General features: G+C 34.3%; 1 protein-coding gene across 6 annotated transcripts in view; it reads right to left on the bottom strand.

Moving 5' to 3' along the window:
- Positions 1–2,517: 2,517 nt before the first annotated feature.
- LOC109037690 (coronin-2B) overlaps positions 2,518–20,263 on the bottom strand; it is a 132,223-nt gene continuing 114,477 nt past the window's right edge. For 3 of the 6 annotated variants that reach the window (XM_019052469.2, XM_019052470.2, XM_019052471.2), the window contains exons 4-16: positions 18,187–18,303; positions 16,765–16,914; positions 15,821–15,985; positions 14,730–14,954; positions 14,086–14,172; positions 13,223–13,345; positions 12,427–12,544; positions 11,501–11,631; positions 10,695–10,934; positions 9,464–9,559; positions 7,836–7,922; positions 6,763–6,952; positions 2,518–5,701 (exon numbers count right to left, since the gene is read on the bottom strand). In XM_019052469.2, coding sequence (XP_018908014.2) covers positions 6,815–6,952; positions 7,836–7,922; positions 9,464–9,559; positions 10,695–10,934; positions 11,501–11,631; positions 12,427–12,544; positions 13,223–13,345; positions 14,086–14,172; positions 14,730–14,954; positions 15,821–15,985; positions 16,765–16,914; positions 18,187–18,303 — 1,677 coding nt within the window. In that variant the 3' untranslated portion in view covers positions 2,518–5,701; positions 6,763–6,814. Of the gene's footprint in view, positions 5,702–6,762; positions 6,953–7,835; positions 8,887–9,463; positions 9,560–10,694; positions 10,935–11,500; positions 11,632–12,426; positions 12,545–13,222; positions 13,346–14,085; positions 14,173–14,729; positions 14,955–15,820; positions 15,986–16,764; positions 16,915–18,186; positions 18,304–20,263 lie in introns of those variants that run through there. The other 3 variants (XM_019052473.2, XM_019052472.2, XM_072304512.1) reach the window with 3 other exon arrangements.

Genomic DNA, 20,263 nt, shown 5'->3' with positions numbered 1-20,263 from the left:
TTTACCTCAATTAAATTTTTCAGTGACTTTTATTCGCAATCAGATCTAAATTATCTGAAAATTTCAAGAGAAAATATTCACAACTCTCTTTAATTTTAAACATTGTATTGGAGGAAGTTTAGCAACTCTCGAATGTTTATACAGCGTTTTTCCCCAGCACGGCTGTATATCACACAACTGCACTTACCTCTAAATCTGAATTTTATCATTGAATGTGGTGGCTTTTCTGTTTTTGAATATTTCAAGATTCGCTGCGAGCACTTCCTACAAGTTCAGAATTTTAGTTTCGATGAGTTTTGTTTGCTTTTCTAATTTTTCCACTTAACTTATCAAAGAATTATTTCAATTCTGCGGTTTTGCATGATGGAGATTGTTAAAATATTCATCAGTCTAAATAAATTTGAACGGCATTAACTAGTGTCAGCCTAACTGTATTTCATGTCGCTTAATTTTCTCTCAGTTTCTACTTTTTTATGACCCAGAACCAAACAGTATATTCCTCTGAAGCTTTTAGTGAATTTTTGTAGATTATTACGAATATACACACAAAATTCCCAGTTTCAGTGTTGTTTAGTTTTCTGCGATGAAAATAACAGGTTAGAGGAAATTAGGCTACATCTGATGCAGTTTGGCTGGTTCTGAGTAAATCCAGCCAATTAGTTTAATTTACAATCCAGAAATATTTTTTCATTTATAGCACTATATTAATTCATTGATTTTAATAACGGTAATAATTTAGAAGGTTTTTTTCAAGTAGTTAATGTGATTTGATGCTGCTGAAGATAGTACATTGTCATTCTCCTCAAAAAAGCTTGAATTTTCAATTGAACCCTGGCCTTTTTATAACACATTCCCTTTCAAAATGGTGCTGAATTTATTGATGATGATTTTAGCGATGTAAGTGTATAAAGCTTCTAAACCAAGCGCAAACTTTTTAGTATTATCTTTGAATGATTTTGAGATTTGATTTTTTAGTCTCCTATTGGTTTCCTCTTTATAACAAAGAACTCATTTTTATGGTCGTCGTGAAAAGTGGCAGATGTTGTGTGGATTTATTGTTAAGCCTAAATGTTGGCCCCAATGTTTTCTGGTAAACCGTTGAATCTTGGTCATTTTAACAAGGCAGTATTCTGTGCTTTATTCTTTTAACAATTGACTGACCAATGACCTTATCTTTTCCACCACTTCCCACTTTTCACTGTGATAACTAAAGAATTTTCATTCATTTTTCAAATATCTTATCTTTTTTTTCCTAAGATTTCTTAACATAATGATTGGTTGATGCTCTAAAAGTACCTTCTCAGCGTGATTCTTGCCAAACAGCCAGGCTCTGTCTCATAATCAACCTTCATGGAAAAAAAGTTCGGCCTGGTATTGAAATGGACCTGAGTAGTAAAGTGGATATAAATCCTTGTCTCCCACATGAAGGGAGGTACCTTATCTGTGTCGTTTCAGTATTTCTACAAGCATTTTGAGACAAGCATTTGTCCGAAAATGTTGACTGTCGCAGTGCTCTGTTTTCAAAGGTGTAAAAAAAATTACTGGAAATTTCAGACAAATATGTGACGGTTTTCTCAAATAAAAGTAAAATGTTTCAAAGAAATAATGAATGTGTAATACTCCTTTGTGCAAATGACCAATCATCAGCTGTCCATTTTGATCAATTTCACTCTAATCTAAAACTTAATGGTGATGTGCATGATATGGATTTTCAAATTAATTGTACCTACTTTTTTCAGTCCAAATTCCAAGGAGGCACATAATGTTGCTCAAGTCATTTCAAAAACGGTTAAAAAAATGATTTACAAAATTAAACGTGGAAAAACCAATTTTGTAATTTAATGCATTCTCAGTCAGAGAATTTAGTTTGCAGTTTTATAGATCTTGTTAAGTACTGTGAGTCTATGCGCTTCTCCTTAGTAAGAGTTCTAATGTTTGTCGTTTTTACATTTTTCCATTCAATAGTAGACTGATTTTCATATTGTTTTTATGATCATAAATAGTTATATCGTTTTCCAATTTTATTGGACGTTCTGATGGAACCAAATAAATTATGTTTATTTTATGTCTGTTAATTTGTGGTTATTCAAGTAAAAAGATTCTTCAATCGATCGGTTTCATTTTATCGTCCAACCACCATCCTTCATTTTTCCACGGATGAAAAGTGGATATTTCTCCAACCAGAAAAATGCGTTTCCCAGTTCGTCTGCACTCCTATGATAATTTTTGCGCCCCCCATAGCTCCATGGGGTTGGGGTTCCCCTTTTGATTTTAATTTTCAAAATTTTGATGTTAGTCAATTTTTCATCATGGTGAAAAGAGAATGAATTTTTGAAGCAGAAAAATGTGAATATCTCCTTAACTGTTGGCCGTAGAGCAAAACAGACAATTACCCCAGTCTTCCTATATTTTTTTCCTGGTTCTCAATTGAATACTTGTACGTGCTTTTATTCCTTGAATTTACCTGTAGGAAAATTCATAATATTTCTTCATAGAGAAAGAAGGAAAACTCAGAAATTATATAAAAATGTATAATTTATTCACTTTCAAGCAAAAAGCTCTTAACAATTTTAACATACACTTAGTTATTAAGTAGACTTTATTCAAAACTCAATATATAAAAGTCAAAGGTACCTATTCAAATAATATTCAGAGAAACTCTCTGAAATTAAAATTGATTTCGATTATTAAGGATCCGATTGAAAGAGAAAACAACGTAGATTCAGCTGAACAATAAAACCTAAAAGTGGCAGTAGTTACAAGATAAAATTACAGATATTAAGAAGAAAAAGAAACCAAAACAAACAAAAATATCACAAGACAAAAGACAAGCATTAGATATAAATTTTAGAACAATTTTTTCCCGTATCATTGGAATTCATTTGTGGTTGGAAATTGTTAAAATCAGACACGGAAGAAAATAACTCCTCTTTCTCTTCCAGGACAAAATAAAATGTTTTCGACCAATCTTTGTGATAGGATACAAACAGTGGTGGTCTTTACGTATGATAGATACCGCTTGGATTGCAGCCGGGCTGATTAGGTTTTTCTCTGACAGTTTTTTCTTCAGAATTTTTATAGAATTACAACATTTTTCTCCTGATAGATTTTAAAAATGTTGGTTGTACTTTGAAATTCTAGTCCGATAATGGTCCAAATTACAGACAATTGTTGTGGGAATAATCAAGAAACCGAGGAAAAAGTCCAAGTAATTGTATGGTTAAGCTACCAAGTGTCTTAATTCAATGGTAGACGAATCATCATTTCGAAGAACTCAGTAGGTACTCAGGTAAAATATATCAACACAAAATTTGAGATCATAATTAACAAACCTACATACCATTTAAATATACATGGATATTAAACATAAATTTTGGTTCGTAACCTATGTATCTACATATTTACAGAGACGAGAGTAGCGTTCAACCGATGGATCTGTTGCAAATACCACAAAATCGTGTAATTAGCCATTACATCCAAAACTTTTCAAATATTTTCAGGCTAAGTTTCTGCGTTCAAATTACATGGAGATAAGGCCGTTTTGAAAACACACTGATTGACATCAATCACTAAATTCAATCAACCGAAAAACCATACTCCTGTTGATGTTAGATGAGGAAACTTAGCAGTTGGAAGGATCTCACTAATTTTTTCTGATTTCCAGTGATCAACATTCAACGCACGATTTTGAGACACCTGCCACAAATCTATTTAGGCCTCAAAATGAAAATTGAGGAGACAATCAGATAGAACTCATTTACTTAGAGTCTATGTCAAATAAGTGTATGCACTTTAGACTACGATAGAGGACTGTCTGACGTCGGTTTTGCATTGAAAGTAAATGCAAGAATCAAGATGGCAGATCTTCTGTCACAGTCTAAAAGTGCGTAGATTTATTTTCTGTAGGCTCTGACAAAGGGACAGAGCTTCCCTTTTGAATTGGGCATTAGAAAAATATTTTAAGCAAAATAAATTGAGAAATGACAGATCTGATCAAAATTTTCCCTGAATTAATAGCTACTTGCTATGCAAGTACAAACTCTATCGTATGAAGCTTAAAAGGCATGTCTTTGACAGAACGAAAATACGTAAGTAAAAAAAAGCAGAGTTAGATCATACTAACGAAACGTAACTGTAAATGAAGCTTGAACTAAAGCAATTCTACAATGTAAAGTGGATCATTTTAAACTGAATTTGAACTATGAACAGGTTAGACATATTTTTAATCATGCCTTATATGAATTTTTGGATTATAACAGCATTTTTGACAGTTTACTGGAATATTTTAGCTTTCCTACGATGTGGTGAAAAAGTTAGACATTTAACATGGAAAAAAAAATCTTAGAGGATAAACTAGACTGCTTTAATATTATTAAATTGCTCTGAGGCCGTAAAAAATAAAGCGTAATAATTTTAGATCTTAAAAGCACTTGACCATCTAAGTTCGATTTTCAGATACATTTTATTGCTTGTTAAATTAAGGGATATTTGCTAAAATGGAATGCATTCATTTAAAAAATAAGTACAACGATGAAGTTAGCTATATTAACAGTGAAAAAGTGATTCCAGTTTAAAGTGATTGAGAAAATTGATTGTTTAAGGGCACAGAGATTATCAAATAAGCACTTGAAGCATGACCCACGACACATAAAATAAAATGCTTTACAGGGAAAATGAAAGCTATCTTTAAAAATTGAAATTAATGTTTTAGGTATTGAAAAAATTTGCTTGTATAAAACAAATTAAGACAGTAAGGAGCTAAATTTAAAGTAAATATGTGACTAATGATGATGCTATGAAAATAACGATCTTTCATAATTTAAAGGAAACTTCAAAAAAAGCTCTGGCCAAAATTTTAAAATTTTAGAAAAAATAAATCTGATAAGTTCGGCTAAACCAATTAGGCACGGTAAATTTGTAAATATAGAAACCGGGAAGGTCCCGCTTCCGGGTTATATCTTTATACGCTCCTTCTCTTCTTGAACAATTTCGTTTAGGTATACTTAAAATTTTGATTCAGGTCTTGACAAGACTCATTACAAACTTATATTAATCCATCAACCCCTACTGCGCAATTATTACATCGCAAAAGTGCATGAAGCAAAATATTTAAACCAGAACATCAAGCAAAGGGGTACATGATTTTTAGCACATTTTAATACGTTTTCTGCGAAGCCTCTTTAAACTTAAATCTACCTTAAAAACTAATATCAAGTGATTGCACAGCTTTCAATGACTTTTTGACAAGAAAATTCTTTGAGTTTCAAGACGAGGAAATGTCTGTTTAAGCCCACTATCCTCCTTCTAAAAATGGTGGAAAACAATTTTTTCCGATTATGAGGAATGAAAAAGTTGTATTTAAATTGATGAGAACAAAAATGTACGGTTGAAGTTGGGGTTTGCGTTGGATTTTGGAAACTTTGATACAAGTACAATATTGCAAATATGATTTTTTGAACCTTAAAATAAACCTTAAAACATCTTTACTTTTCAAAAATTAGGGCCTGGCATTGGAAAAAATCTTTGAAACATTTTGTATCCTTGGATAATTATCTGAATCTGGGATGAAATCACTTTCTGATGTGAAAAAACATATCTAAAGTCGCTAAATATTTACGCTTTGCTTCTATGGATGAATTTGGTGTAATCAGACAAATCTTGCTTTGATCAGGTTTCTCAGTGGCAGACTTTTGATGCAAATCTAAAAAGAAAACCCACAGCAAATGAAAATTATATAATATATTAGACTCAAAAATCAATAAAAAACAACACGGCGGTGAAACTGCAAAACTGAAAATCTCGGTTGCCGCACGTTTCTCAAAATCTCCGCTCCTATTTTATTTTTCTAAAGAGATCAAACGGATGTCATAGCATCTCTTACGGAATGTTTTTCACTGAGAGAAGAAAAATCACTGAAATTTCCAAGGAATGACGTTACATAGTTTTCGATGTAGATGATAAGGTAAAATAGGAAGTCTGCATGAGCGCAAACCGTGATACTGTTCCACAATAAAAAAGTAACGCATACAAAAATAGAATTTTGCTCGGAGATAATCTCCTAAAGACAAGGAAATTCTTGTGAAAGTAAAATTGATAACTTTGAGCTAAGTTCCAATAGTTGTCTATTAAAGTTTTTGAAGGGGCAATATTTTGTTTCGTTTATTTTAGTATAAGCATTTTGCATTAACTAATTGAATTTTGTGCACTAATGGATAAGTTTCAAGTATATTTCCAGTTATTCAAAGTTGCTGATTTTTGCCAAATAAATTACTAATTCTCAGGTATGAAAATTTAAAATAATAAGTGGGAGCTAACTTGCACGTCAATAATTAAAATGTTTTGGCAGGCTCGTTTTCGGCCCATCCTTTATGGGATCTTAATGAGTCTGCCAAAATATTTTTATCATTGACACGCAAGTAAATTCGATTTTATTCTTTGAGCCTTTTCATACTTGATTTTCTTGTGCAGTTTTTTATGTGATCCGTTACTGATTCTCAGCCCTCATAATTTGCAATATTAAAACACTTACAGCAACTGGTTAAAAACATGGAGAGAGGAGTTAAGAAGCCTAGAAAGAAGTATTAAGCCAAATTTAGACTGCCAACGTGAAAATCAAATACGCCCCTACATTTAAACCTTAGTCCAATCCTTTTCTATGAACATTGAATCTTTAAAATGACATTCAATGAGTTTTAAACATTTAAGTTCCAGTACTTCTTTCACTTTAATTTACGGGCACTTAATTTTTTAAATGATACTGACCTCCTCATGAAACAAGAACTTCTTCAGTAGAAACCTGAGGCTGGAGTTAATTTCACAAACGCCTCTGCTGAACTTGCGCTTGAAGAGTTGCAACATAGGCTTCCAGATCTTGGATGCGCCGGTCTCTACTCGCCAGCTGTTTGCGGAGGAGTTTCAGTTCCTCACATTGCCGACTGTACGCTCGTTGCAACTTCAGAGGAAAAGACAAATAAATTCATTAATGCTAGACATGTGGATACTGCTTCGAATCTTGTAGAATAGCAAGCTGTCCTGAAGCAGAGGGGTTTGAAAATCTCACAATTTTAGACCATTTGTGCTCTTACTCGAACTCAATGACAACTGGAGTGCGTTTTTCTACCGTTTGAGACCACTCATGAAAAAAATGCCAAAATTGTGTTTCACAACAATTTAGGCTCTCTCGATTTCAAATCAATTACAAGTAATGACACTTCGAAGATTACAGTTCAAAAAACGTTGTCTTGAGAGAATATAATTTGAAGTTTTAACGGTTCTTATTTGAATCTTAAAATTGCAAGACTGAGTATGACTTAACGCTCTTGATTGCAGTCAGAGCGGCTTAAACTGTTGGTATCTTACTCTTTCAGAAGGTGGAGACTGAAATCTGATGTGAACTCTCATTTCAATTTTTGTTCCAACTTAGGAAACGTAGCTTTCTTAAAGAAAAAATGTTGTACATTTTCCTATCCTTTTAATAAGAGGGTTTTTTTTTTCTATCAATGGTCACAGTTAAGTATTTATTCATCGAAGATTTTTTGTGGACCGTCAAGTATTATGTGTTAAACTGGGGGGAAGTTTCAGTCAATGTTGCAAACAAAGGACTAAAGTCTGGCTTCACAGGATGAGCCAATTTTTTTTTTTTCTTAAAGAAACATCATTTTAAGAGGAGAAAAGTAATTTTGAGCTTTATTGGGAGCAGGAGAGTTTTGCCTGGCAATTTAAGGAATGGAATTAGCTCAGATCTTCAACAAATAAAAAGGCAATCTTACAATGCAGACGTTTCATTTAGTTCTTTGTACTTTGATTATCATCATCATTTAACTGAAAAATCTTACCTGATATTCGTTCTTTGGACTCTCCTCATTTTCATCTTTGACATTCAATTTCAACGTTAAAATATCCTCAGAAAGATTGTCATTTCCCTGAAAAAGAAAAAAAGATTTGGTTTAAAGTGAACGCAAACAAAATATTTTGGACACCGAGCTGAAATCATGTTAAAAAATATTATTTCATGAGAGTACGACAATTAGAGAAAATGAATCACTCAGCACGGAGCGAAATTAAGCATTCTGATACATGTTTCTTAACCAAAATTTCTTGTAGAAGACGATTCGCGCAACAAAAATTACTGAAATTAGTTCTGACCAAGATATTCAATGTTTCTTGTCGCGTGAATTCAAACCTCCCGCCCAAGAAAACGCAATGGTCTACGTGTGTCAAATTGCACACGAAACATTCCCATGGCAGTCTTTATTTTCTTAATTTTTATCTTTGAATAAGAGTTGAAAAAATAAATGTTGTGGGACAACGAAAGTAGAAAAAGAATTGAGGCGAGAAAAAAAGCATGGAATGTACACTACCGAAAATGGACAACAGTCCCTAAAGTCTTACACTAGAAAAATTTTGAACGGTTGCTGCTCCTTTGGCCGAAGTTCAAGGATAAAAGATTCTTAGCTACAGTCTCGACAGGAATTTTGTTCAAAGTTATATGTTTGTTGGCCAATGGTTGCAAATCAAAACCAGCACTTTTTAAAATGACCATCTTCCACAAACATCGGGAAACAAGAGACAGGGGCTTTCAGCTGGAATTAACGAATTATATTGATCGGTGAAACTTGGAATTGAAGACTTCTCATTCTTTACAGCCAGATGCTGTCGATAGTTTAAACCAAGAGGACAGGGGTCAAGGATAGAATTGGCTTGAGATGGTGGAACGCCTCGAAAACTTGGGTGAGTTCTTTTATGCGTCGCAGCTGCTACACTTTGTTGTTCGACTCAAAGAAAAACTGCACCGATTCGTCGTTTGAGGGAAGAGTATTCACTAGAAACTGAAATGACCGAGGATCCAATACGACAAACGGAGGGCAATTGAGTACAAGCAGAGCTCTAGAACAGGGGGAAATCGAGACACAAGGGTTACGTTTTGGCATTTTCAGGATTTCTGCTAGCAGGGTTGCCACGAAATTTAGGAAACAAAATTCCCTGATATATCCCTGAGATCTCTTTTGCATTTTGGAAAAATTCCCAGGCAATTGAAGATACGCCAGATGGTTAAAAAGATATAATTTGGAATAGTTTTCAGGCAATGTCTGTTGTTTGAAATATCAAACCCATTCTGGAAAGCAGATACGAGTGATTTGACGGTTTTTCCTCCTCACTCTTCATTTTCTCTCAAATTTCCAATTTTTCCTTGACATTTCCTAGTTTTTTGGATATTCCGTGACTGTGGCAACACTGTTTTTGGTGCTCCCACTTCACAGAAAAATCCATATCTTTTAGAAATAGAACCTTCAGCATGTTCAAGTTCTTAATATTGCATTGACAGAACTGGTTGCCTTGAGATCATAGCACACAGTGGTCTTCTGTTAGATTGCCATTTTATCTTATTTCATTTGATTGGATCGGTGTTCTATTTTATTTTCTGCCTGACGTTTTCCGTTGCAAATATTATACTATGTATTACCTCTTTCACCATGTTTCCAAACATTTGCTGAATTTGTTGGAATTTTGTCGTCTGGTTAGTCGTTGTTTTGTGATTCTTTTCGTTTTCAGGTAACATCTGCAAGTAAAAAAATCAAGACTGTAGACATACATAAAAATTAAAGCAAACTGAAGAAATGAGAGTGGACATTTTTGGCATTCAAGACTCATCAAACTGAAGAATGTGAAAGATTAAAGGAAAAAAATGATGCAAGCTCATTACAGAGAGCCAAATTTTAATGCAAAAAAAGTTAATTACATGAATGAGTATCTAATAATAGGGAACTTCAGAACTTCTCAATGAATTTTAAAGAATAAAAATGGTAATAATAATCTAACTAATAATTATTAAAAAAAAGAAATAGATACAGATTTTTTGGCTGCCAACTCAAAAACTGCATATCTACGACTCCAATTGTAATATAGCAAAACTCCGCACAGGTTTCATTTCCTTAAAAGAAAACTAACAACCGGTCTTTCTTGAGAATTTATGGGTAATTTCCTTCATTCATTCAGAAATATTCACAGAAAATTTCAAGGAGGCATTTTGGTTGGTTTCTTCAAAAAAAATTTTAGCCTTCTCGGAGATTTCAAAACATTGCAGTGGAGATACATATATGTTAAAACCTAAAAAAAACTAAAACGCAATTAACAGTAAAAGATAGATGAGTAGGAAAAAACTGAGGAACCATACTTGCGAAGGCCAATAAAATAAATAGAAAGAGTAGAAAAAGGATAAGAATTGTAAGAAAGATCGAGATTAATTCCCTCTTCCGTTGCAAGCAATCTGCAAAAAGGTGGATTACTAGCTAAGATAACTCAATTTTTGAGGACAGTTTTTGAATAATATTTGTTAGTCATAACCCAGAGCCCCAAAGAGTGGCAAAATATTATATGATGCTTGAGAAATTATTTGACTGAAGGCAGGTTTGGAGAGAAATTTCTCCGTACAATCAGAATATTGAGCAATCTGGTGTTAAACAATTTTTCTTTCTAATCCATCATTGTTGAGCGGTAATACACTGTGCGCATTATTTCACTGTAAGACATATTCTATGGCATCATTTATTTTTTATAATAAAAACCTTATGAAATAAGTAAGAAAGAAAGGGAATTAATAAATATGTTATGAAAGTCTTTGCCTGAAATAGAGACAGTCTTCAATACTATTAATTGTAACCCATTAGGTTTAGATAAAGAAATTTGATACATACCGTATTATTACAATTATTGCTCTTAATGATCTGTGTCTCTTCTTCATCAGAGCTGGGCACAATAATTTGGACTAATTTTTGGTCGGTTTCGTCGATCCCGTTAACTTTATTTTTACCCAAGCTGTTGATACTACCGTTACTGCAGCTCTTATTTTTGGCATTTTTACTGGTGTTCTTTTTATTGGTATTTATCATGTTTTTACTCATCTCGCTTTTCTTTTGTGACACTTTGTTAACGACCTGAACAGGTTTTAAAAAAAGGACAAACGAAACGCAGACAATGAAAACCAAACACAAAAAAGCATCGATCAAAACACAAGGCGCAAAGAAAATAAAAACCATGCAAAGGAGAACTGGCGATATAAAACCGAACTTACTTGGGTGATAAAAAGCATATCGAAAAAAGAAAAATATACTCCAAAGAAGAACAGGAAAAAACTAGGATTAATAAAAAACTATTGAATCTCATCATTGTCTTAAGAATTTGCCTTCCCACATTAAGTCTTATTTCGATAGACATTCATAAAAAGCCAAATCGTCCTTAATACGTTCTATATTTTCAGACATGACAAGGCAGATTGGAGCCATTCCTCAGGGAAGAACTTTTATTAGGTACTAAAAACCGTAAATAAAAAACAGAAGAATGCATAATGCGAGGAAATGATAAGAGTTAGGATCAACAATTAACGATATAAAACTAAATTAGAAATCCATTACTTGAAAAAAGATACATGAGTGATGTTAAAAACACAAACACACACACACAAATTGTGACTAAGAGTACGGGCAATGGAAAGGTAACTTACGTCTAAAGGCCGGTAATCAGGGATCGTTTCTCGCGATAAAAATGCAAGCTTCACTCGGTAATTACTGTCCGTCTTTTGCGTTGATTCATTTGGCTTGAAGACTTTTGGTTTGTAGGTGTGAACTGTGACACCTGAAATTACAGCATTATGTATGAGTACAAAGAGACCAATATCTAAATACATAACTACTGCTTTGATGGGGGAAAAAGTCTACTGTGCACTGTGAGATCTTAGTTTACATTTTTTTAAAATTTTATTTTGCTTGAGTCTAATTTTTGTCACTAGAAAAATTGTACACTTTCCAAACACGGTCAAACGACCTTTCCCTCTTATTTCTTTAAATAAAATTTCATCCAACAAATGAATTTTGGGAAATTGGAAATGTGTTTAGATTTCAGTTTGTATTTATATTTTCTGCATTCTTCATAGTAGAGGATGTACTTCATCGATTCTGGCATTAACAGTTTCACTTTTTTCCTCCATTGCTTTACTTATTTTCAGGAAAACTAAGCAATGCAATGCATTTTCATAAATATTCCCTGGAATCTAAAAACGAGATGCTCTAAGAACTTCAAGGCTCAATTAGGCCTAATTTTCTTGATAAATTATACATTAAAAAAGAGGAAATTGGGCAAAATTTTGTGTGATTAGACTGATTCTTGTTCCTGTAGTCCGAATAAAAAATAAATATCATGCGAGTCATTCCAGAAAATTTTTCATTCAAAATATCAGAAAGAAAAGTAAACGAAGGTAAAACTAAAAAATACATATTCCTACCAATTTTTGTCTTACAGAAATTTCAAGGATCGGAAAAGATTTTTCCTCATATCTTGGAAAATAACCTTTTGTAAACTTTAAGCTGCAGAATTGAGAGCCTAGATTTGGGATTCAATTAAGTTCTTCTAAAACAAAATAAGAGGATTTACCTGTTTTCATCGACATAAGGACAGGCGGTCGATTAACACCGTTGAACCAATCAGCTGCTGAAACTGCTGGAATCGGAGCTGCTGTGTCCGGGTAAAGATCATCTTGGAATTGGTCACTCTGTAAAATATCGGTTAAGATAATTGATAAAGACAATTGTAAAGTCGATGAACAAAGAGACCAAGAGCAATGAGATGTTGCAATTGATTAGTTCCAATTTTTCTTCGCCAAGGTATGGCAAATTTGGCCACCACTTGCCAGATTTCAAAGAGATTTACACGGACTCTAGAAAATAAGAATAAAAATAAAGATCTGCAGGCTAGTAATGGAAATTTATAGACCAATAATGGAGAGATAATGGAGTAATCCTATTGGTAGAAGTGGACGGCTGCAATGGACACAGGAAGGAAGGGAAAAAGAAACTAACGGCGAGCGACAAGAGACTAAGGTTAGTTCATCCTTTTCCTCCTTAGTCTACAACAACCACACATTTCAACCAATAGGATCGCTTCGGTTTCCTTTTTTTTTCTTTGTTTATCGCTTTGTCTATCAATGTCAACAATTAGACCACTGGCAGGCAACGCTAGGCTAATGGGCTTGAATCACATTCATGGAGAAAACTTCGAGTTTCGGATGTAGGAGAAAAAATGAACAAATTAACAGTCAGCACATGCTGAGCATGATCTGGCAATTTGAGAGATACAAAATTGTAAGATCTCTCGCTTTGCACCATGAGGCCACCTGCACTACTAAAAAATTTCGTGATAAGAAAGACTAGGCAAATTAAAACCAACTTACTTTTCTCGGAACAATCATGGAAATGGGCTCGCACATTCCTCGTGCAGTGTGGAGTTTGTAGAACCGGAACACTTCGCATTGGGTGACATCACAGCCTCGCTTTGGCATGAATCCAAGACCTCGCTGAAAAATGGTAAATTTGCTACATTTGACAAGATTTTGTACAAATAATTGTACGAGATGAGTGCCAAGAAGTATATTCTAAGCAACGTATTTACACATGATTGACACCAACCTCAAAGAAAAACGCCATAAGGGTCCAGAATTGCACTTCTCTGTGGTAGCATTTGAAAATTTCATTTTCTTTTTCTTTCTTTTTTAAAAAAAAATATAAATCTAATAGGAATATCTTTTGATAGTTTGTCAGACTGTTTTGGGATAGGTGATGAAAATTTACAGAAAATTTCAAGAAAAAAGATTTCAAAGATTTTTAATGAATCCTCCACCTAAAATTGGACTCAAAAGATTGAAAGGCTGCGGGCTGATCATTGAAATTGATAGACAAAGCGGTGGACAAAGAAGACAAAGGAAATATGAAGGGTTCCTCTTGGTTAAACGGGTGGTTGCAATGGACAAAAAGGATAAGTAATAAGCTAGCTATCGGAAACCAATATGAGATCCTATGGTTAGTCCATCATTTTTCCCCTTGGTCTATATTAACCACTTCTTTCAACCAATAAGACTGCTCCATTTTATCATCGTCTTCTTTATCAACTGCGTTGTCTATCAATTTCAATAAGCAGTCTGCTGGTTCCATCAGATAAAGGATTAATTATTTTTTCAAAAGATTTGTTTTTCCAATGAAGAAAGAATTATTTCATGAATTTTACGGGAAATGTAAAAATGATTATCACTGAACTCACCTGAGGAGACCCAGATAAATATTGACTGAGAAAATGTATCCAAGGTGCTTCGTTGACGATTTCATAGTAACGAATATTTCCATCACCCTGAAAACAAAATAGAAGAATTAATTTACATAACAGTATGAAATATAAGATTAAATTTGAGGCAGACATCAGGGGGTCTACTAAAACAGGCTGGCCAAAAATTCGTACTTTTTCAGTACATTCCCAAGAAATTCAGTACCTCCTCAACATAAATATTCAGTAGTTTTTCAGTACCTTCAATTGAGGAAATTCGAAAAATTTCAAAAATTTGAATTCCTCCCTCAAATTGTGACAAAAATAAAAAAAAAATTCTGGACCTTCTTGCAGAATTTCCGCAATTTTTCAGCACTTCAGGACCGCCCTCAAAAAATCAGTACTATTTCCGGACTTATGGACTCCCTGGACATTCTATGTTCTAAGGTAAAATAAAAACTCGGCAAACAAAATTTTTAAAGTGATGTGATCCATTGAGCCCCAGTTTGACCATGCTCGAACCTGGGATGAATCACACTTTCATTAACAACTGAAGTCTGCTCTTCAAAAGCAAAAAAATACTACGCACAAGAGCTGACTTTCTTTAAAGTTACAGAGGTTAAAATTTAAATACGAGTACTTACTTTACCAGCGAGGAACAAAACATTGGTATCCTGGTCAAAGTACGGGAAAAGGATGCCTGAGGATGAGTCAACTGTTTCAATCATAAGTGGCTGACTGAGATTGTTCTCGTTCCAACAAGCGATCTGTCGATCTGAGTATCGCGAGAAGCCGGTTGTGACCAATCGGCCAGAGCTCCCCAAGTATGCCACTTTGCTGGATCTTGTTCCAGCGTGACAAATTCCCTCCTAAAAACAAAGCATTGGTGAACGAATGTTAAACATGTTAGATATATCATAATAGATGTTGAAAATGAAACTCTCAAACATGTATATCGGTTTGCGATTTTTCAAACTTCCTGTCATACTTTTTTTTTGAACAGAAACTACTTAACGTCAATTCTTCAAAACCTCTCAGATTTTTCTTCTCTTGTAACAAAATATTTTATAGGGATTTTAAGCCATACAGTTGGCTTGTTACTCTTTGAAAAAATAAAATAGGGGTGGAAATTTTGAAACATTGTGATTGAGATGAGTCTTTTGAAATTTCGCCATCGATATGTTCTACATTGATTTTGGGTTATCCTTTGCAAACAGGAGGTTTGTATCAAGTTGCGTCAGTAAGACATATAGGTGCTAATTTCTCGTTTATTAGTTGATTTTGGATATTTTTGATGTATTAGATGTTTTCAACATGAAATTTTGATGAGACAACAGGTTTTGTACTTTAATTCTTATCAGGTCAAAAAATCAGTTCATTTCTCACACCGCCATCCTCCTTCATGGCCCAGTACGTATAATCCTGCCAAAACTTTGGACATTATTACCAACTACGATCATCTTCTGACAGATGGCATTATTTCAATACTCAAATGCATTTTTGCTTTTTAGTTTTTCTTTCTATCTTAACCATTTCATTTATTTGTACCTACAAACTTCATCTGACCTGGTTTTTCTCTCGATGCTGGCTGACATTGATACTTTTTTGGTTTCATCAGTCAATAATTAATAATTATTAAAAAAATTTAACAGATATGATTCATTCTTTTCTGAAAGAGGATGTAGCTAGTTCAGAGATGAGGGAGATAGATAAATGACAGAAGATGAGAACTCACAGATATGACGACTCCGGTTCGAGGATCTATGATCCTGAGTTTTTTATCTTTGGATGTGGTTGCGATGCGACTTCCGTCACGATTGAAAGACATACAGTAGATTACATCTGTGTGACAATCTATCACGTTCAGAGCGGCACCTTTGCCTACATCCCAAATGATCATCTGTGAAAAATCATTTAAAATGCATTAATATTGTCAATTTTGGTAAAGAAATAAAAAAAATTGTTGTTTGTTCTAATGATCTGTATCATTAATCCTAGCTCATAAAAACCTCCTTACGATTGTAAGTGTTTGAATTTAAAGTACTTTTGATCACCAAAAGATACTCTTTAAAAGCTGCACTGATGATTAAAATTTATTTCCTGATTTTATATATCTAAAATCATGCTTTTCGACTTTATGACACAGTTGTGACTGATTTTACATAATAGGACCCAATCATAAAACACTAATTTGATCAAATAAAATTATTCTTTATAGGCTACATGGTGAATAAAACCTAATTCTTGATTTTACATCTTTACCATTATACTAATTGACATCTGGTTTTACTGATTGAAACCAAATCATGCAACTTGTCAGTAACTGAGAAAAATGTTTTTGTCTCGATATGAAACCTGAGAGTTAAGATTCTGGATCTCCCAGCATACTCTACAAAGTAGTCATCTTATGGGGCGTAAATTTAAATAAACAAAGGAAAACAGCACCTCTCCTAATGTTGACTCTAATCGGCAAATGAGAATAATTTTTTACCAAGTTGAATTTGATGAAAAATCAAGCTTTCCTGGCCCTTAGGCATGGATTTTGGACTTCCAAAACGTTGCTATTGTTTTCAGGGCAAAAAGTTTATTGGAGTATATTTTTACAACTCCAATTCACCAATGGGGTTACTACAACCCCATTTTTGATGGGAAAAAACAGCGGAAGCTAAGGATCCTTACCAGGTAGTCAAAGCTGGCACTGACGAGGACATTTTCAGCGGTCGGATGCCATTCAATGTAACCGACTCTTCTTTTGTGTCCATGCAGATCCATGAGCCATTCTGTGAGATTATTGCCAAGACCTCCGTCTGGTATGTACCACAACTTGATCTGAGGGAAAAAATTCCACCATAAGTATACATTTTAATGAGAGAAAATCCAAAAGAAAACTAAAAAAGAAGGGAAAAGAAGAAGAAAAAACCTGACAAAACAGACATTACATCTGTATAATTTGAGGTTTATCAGAACTTGTTTGAAACAATATTTCCTACTCTCACAAAGATAAACGTTAAGTAACAATGAATCAAGATTTCATCAATAAATAGATGTCTTCATTCAACCAAAACTGCACGACTCAGAAATAATGAGAATTCTGTTTTATCGTGGAGAAATTCTTTCTAGGTTCATACACAATTGTATTTATTTATTTTTCATTCTACATTAAACAATAGGCACAAATTCCTGTTTTTTTCGAAATAAACCCAGCTTTAAGGTTGTTGAAGTTAATATTGTACTGGTAGAGAACCAAAGAGGTTCATATTTTTGGCTACAGAGTTCCATTTCCATTCACAAAAACATTTTTGTCTGAAATATGTTGTTTCAGTTTTATGGATTTTTCAGTTTTTTCAGAGTTAGGCATTTTTGAGAAAAACTTTTAAAAAGTGGCTATACAAAGGAAAAGAAGCCATAGTATATGGTCGCAAATTTTTTATGAAAACAATTTTTTTAAGTTGATAGTTAACAATCGATATTTCAGTATCACTGGTATCCTCAACAATAAAGTCAGATTAATTTCATTTCTGGTTCATTTTTGTAAGAGGGCATACAATTATATTTTACTTTACACTTTGGAACCCCAAGTATGGTGGATTTAAACTTTAAATCGCTTTTCCCCAAAATTGTGTTTGCAAACACCATGTGCAGCGTATCCAACACCAATAGTTTGATTAGACTTTTTATGAATAATTCTCGAGCTTAAAATTTCATGAGACACTCCTTCATGCATTGAAATCAATGATTTAATTTGAATTACACAGTTCTGATGTGCTCAGGCGACTTTTTCTCTTAGTGATAATCATGAATGTTTGCCACAGCTTCTGACATAGGAGGCTTAACAATATTTATGAGGATTCGATTAAAATGATCTCTGCCAGTGGAAATCTCAACTTTCTAAGACGGTTTTCATACAATTTCATTGCCTTGAGCTAATGAAAGATTATGATCTCATGCAAGCAAACGCAAGCAAACTTGAGAAAAAAAAAGCAACTGATAAAAAAAAAATCTCTGGAGAAAAAAAAGTGTTCTGCAATGAAAAAGGAAAATGCTACTATCATTTAGACCTGATAAGTCTTATCAATATAAAAGGGGAAACAAAAGACTTACGGTGCAATCATCGGAGCAAGAGGCTATGATATTGTCGTTGAAAGGGTTCCATTTTACGTCGAGAACAGGTCCTCTGTGACCTGTTACTTTCCCACAGTTAAAATCAAGCCTTCCAGTCTGGAAAGAATCAAAGATTGAGGGTTGAAAAAAGACAAATGGAAAGATTACATTACATGAACTTTCATCTATTAATATATATTGGACTGATGATTCCAGGTTTGAACAGCCATGGCTCCAATTTTAGAGTCTGCAGAGGAGTAGAAGGGTGGTTTCACGATAACTGGAATAGTTTTGTTGCCGTAACAGACAACACATTTTTCGGTCAAATTTTCAGTAAAAATGATAATCACTCGAATTTTTTTGCATTAATCTTCAGAGGGTTACGTATTATAACTCTTTTTAACAAGGCCGGATTTTCCTACTTGCCGCCCATGGGCCGCCTGTATTTTGCCGCCCCTTCTCATTCGTTTTTAAACATCAATAAAAACCATCAAGTGAACGTGCCAGCAGGGGAGGGGTGCATAATACGCGTTTACTCGTGTTGAACACATTTTTTGGGAAAGCCCTGTCAACACTACTAGCAAAAGGTCACGGAACTTTGCGCGAAAGTCAACTTTCGTAAACCTATCTCTAATGGACAAGGCCTTCCATTCATAAGAAATGAACGAAAAAATTATGAAAGAACAAACACAAAATTTGGTTTAATGATTTTAACTTCCACCGCCGCGCCGCGCCGACCGCACCGTGTTTGGCGCAATGCGTGAAGTATTCACGCAGTCTTGTAGGCGCTATGCGTTTCACGCTGACCGCACTGTGTTTGGCGCAATGCGTGAAGTATTCATCCATTCTTGTAGGCGCTAATATGTGTAACATGCCGACCGCCGCGCCTAGGGCTTCTCCTTTTCATCTCAAGTCCTCGTCAACATTTCTCCCTAAGTCGCCAAACGCCAGTCGTTGTTCTAGGCCAAATTGTGTGTTTGGTTTCTCTCTTAACTCGACTAATTAAAGGTGCTGTCTCTTGTATCACTGAAAGACGACAAAATTAGTCATTACTATACTCTCAGGAAATGAGCGATTTTGTAGCCTTTTCTCGTTTGTAATTTTTTTTCTAAAACCGATTTTTTTATTTCCTACATTTAAAAAAATTGCAAAATTTGCCGCCCCCTAGATTTGCCGCCATGGGCCGCGGCCCATGTGGCCACCTCCTTAATCCGGCCCTGCTTTCTAATGATTTATTGCTCTACTTCTCAATTAATATTATGTAAATTCCGAAAATGTACTGTCTGTTACGCGGTAAGAAGTCAGCGTAACAGAAAGCACATTTCCAGCAATTAATATATTAAAATTGAAAAGTAGAGCGATAAATCTTTGAAAAGCGTTACAGCACGTAACCTCGTGTAGATTAGTGCAAAAAAATTCGAGTGATTATCATTACTACTAAAAATATGACCGAAAAATGTGTTGTCTGTTACGGCGACAAAACTATTCCAGTTATCGTGAAACCACCCAAAAGATCCGAAACATGTCGGGAATTTCAAAAGTTCCGGGACCACATCCTTCTTCATTGCCCAAATATAAAACAACCAACCAATATCTTCAACCTCATGAGAAACCCGGATCCTCAAGTGATCATCGATTCCAAAACTACCCTATCAAGAACAGAATTAGAACTTTACCGAGAACTTGAATTCCACTTGATCAATGCGATCAAATCTCATGCTGAAGTACCTCTTTACTAAGCGGTGGCTGTTTGTCTGACAGGACTAAAGCCAAGTGACCCACATATAGGGTGCGCAAGCTCTCATAAAAATAAAAATAATAATTAACAAAAAAAAAGTTCCGGAAAAATTCAGGAAAATCTTGGAAGTTCCGAAATCCAGTGCTAGTTCCGGGAAATGGGAGCACAGGGTGTCTACTAAAACAGGCTGGCCAAAAATCAGTACTTTTTCGGTACATTCCCAGGAAATTCAGTACCTCCTAGACAGAAAAATTAAGTACACTGAAAAAAAAACACATTGGATCTAGAGTCCAGACTCTTGAAAACATCGACAAAAAAAAATACTCTTGATTCAATCGG

This window comes from Bemisia tabaci, chromosome 9 (genome assembly GCF_918797505.1).
Source record: "Bemisia tabaci chromosome 9, PGI_BMITA_v3".
In the NCBI taxonomy this organism is placed as follows: domain Eukaryota; kingdom Metazoa; phylum Arthropoda; class Insecta; order Hemiptera; family Aleyrodidae; genus Bemisia; species Bemisia tabaci.
This window is presented reverse-complemented; position numbering and strand designations above follow the sequence as displayed.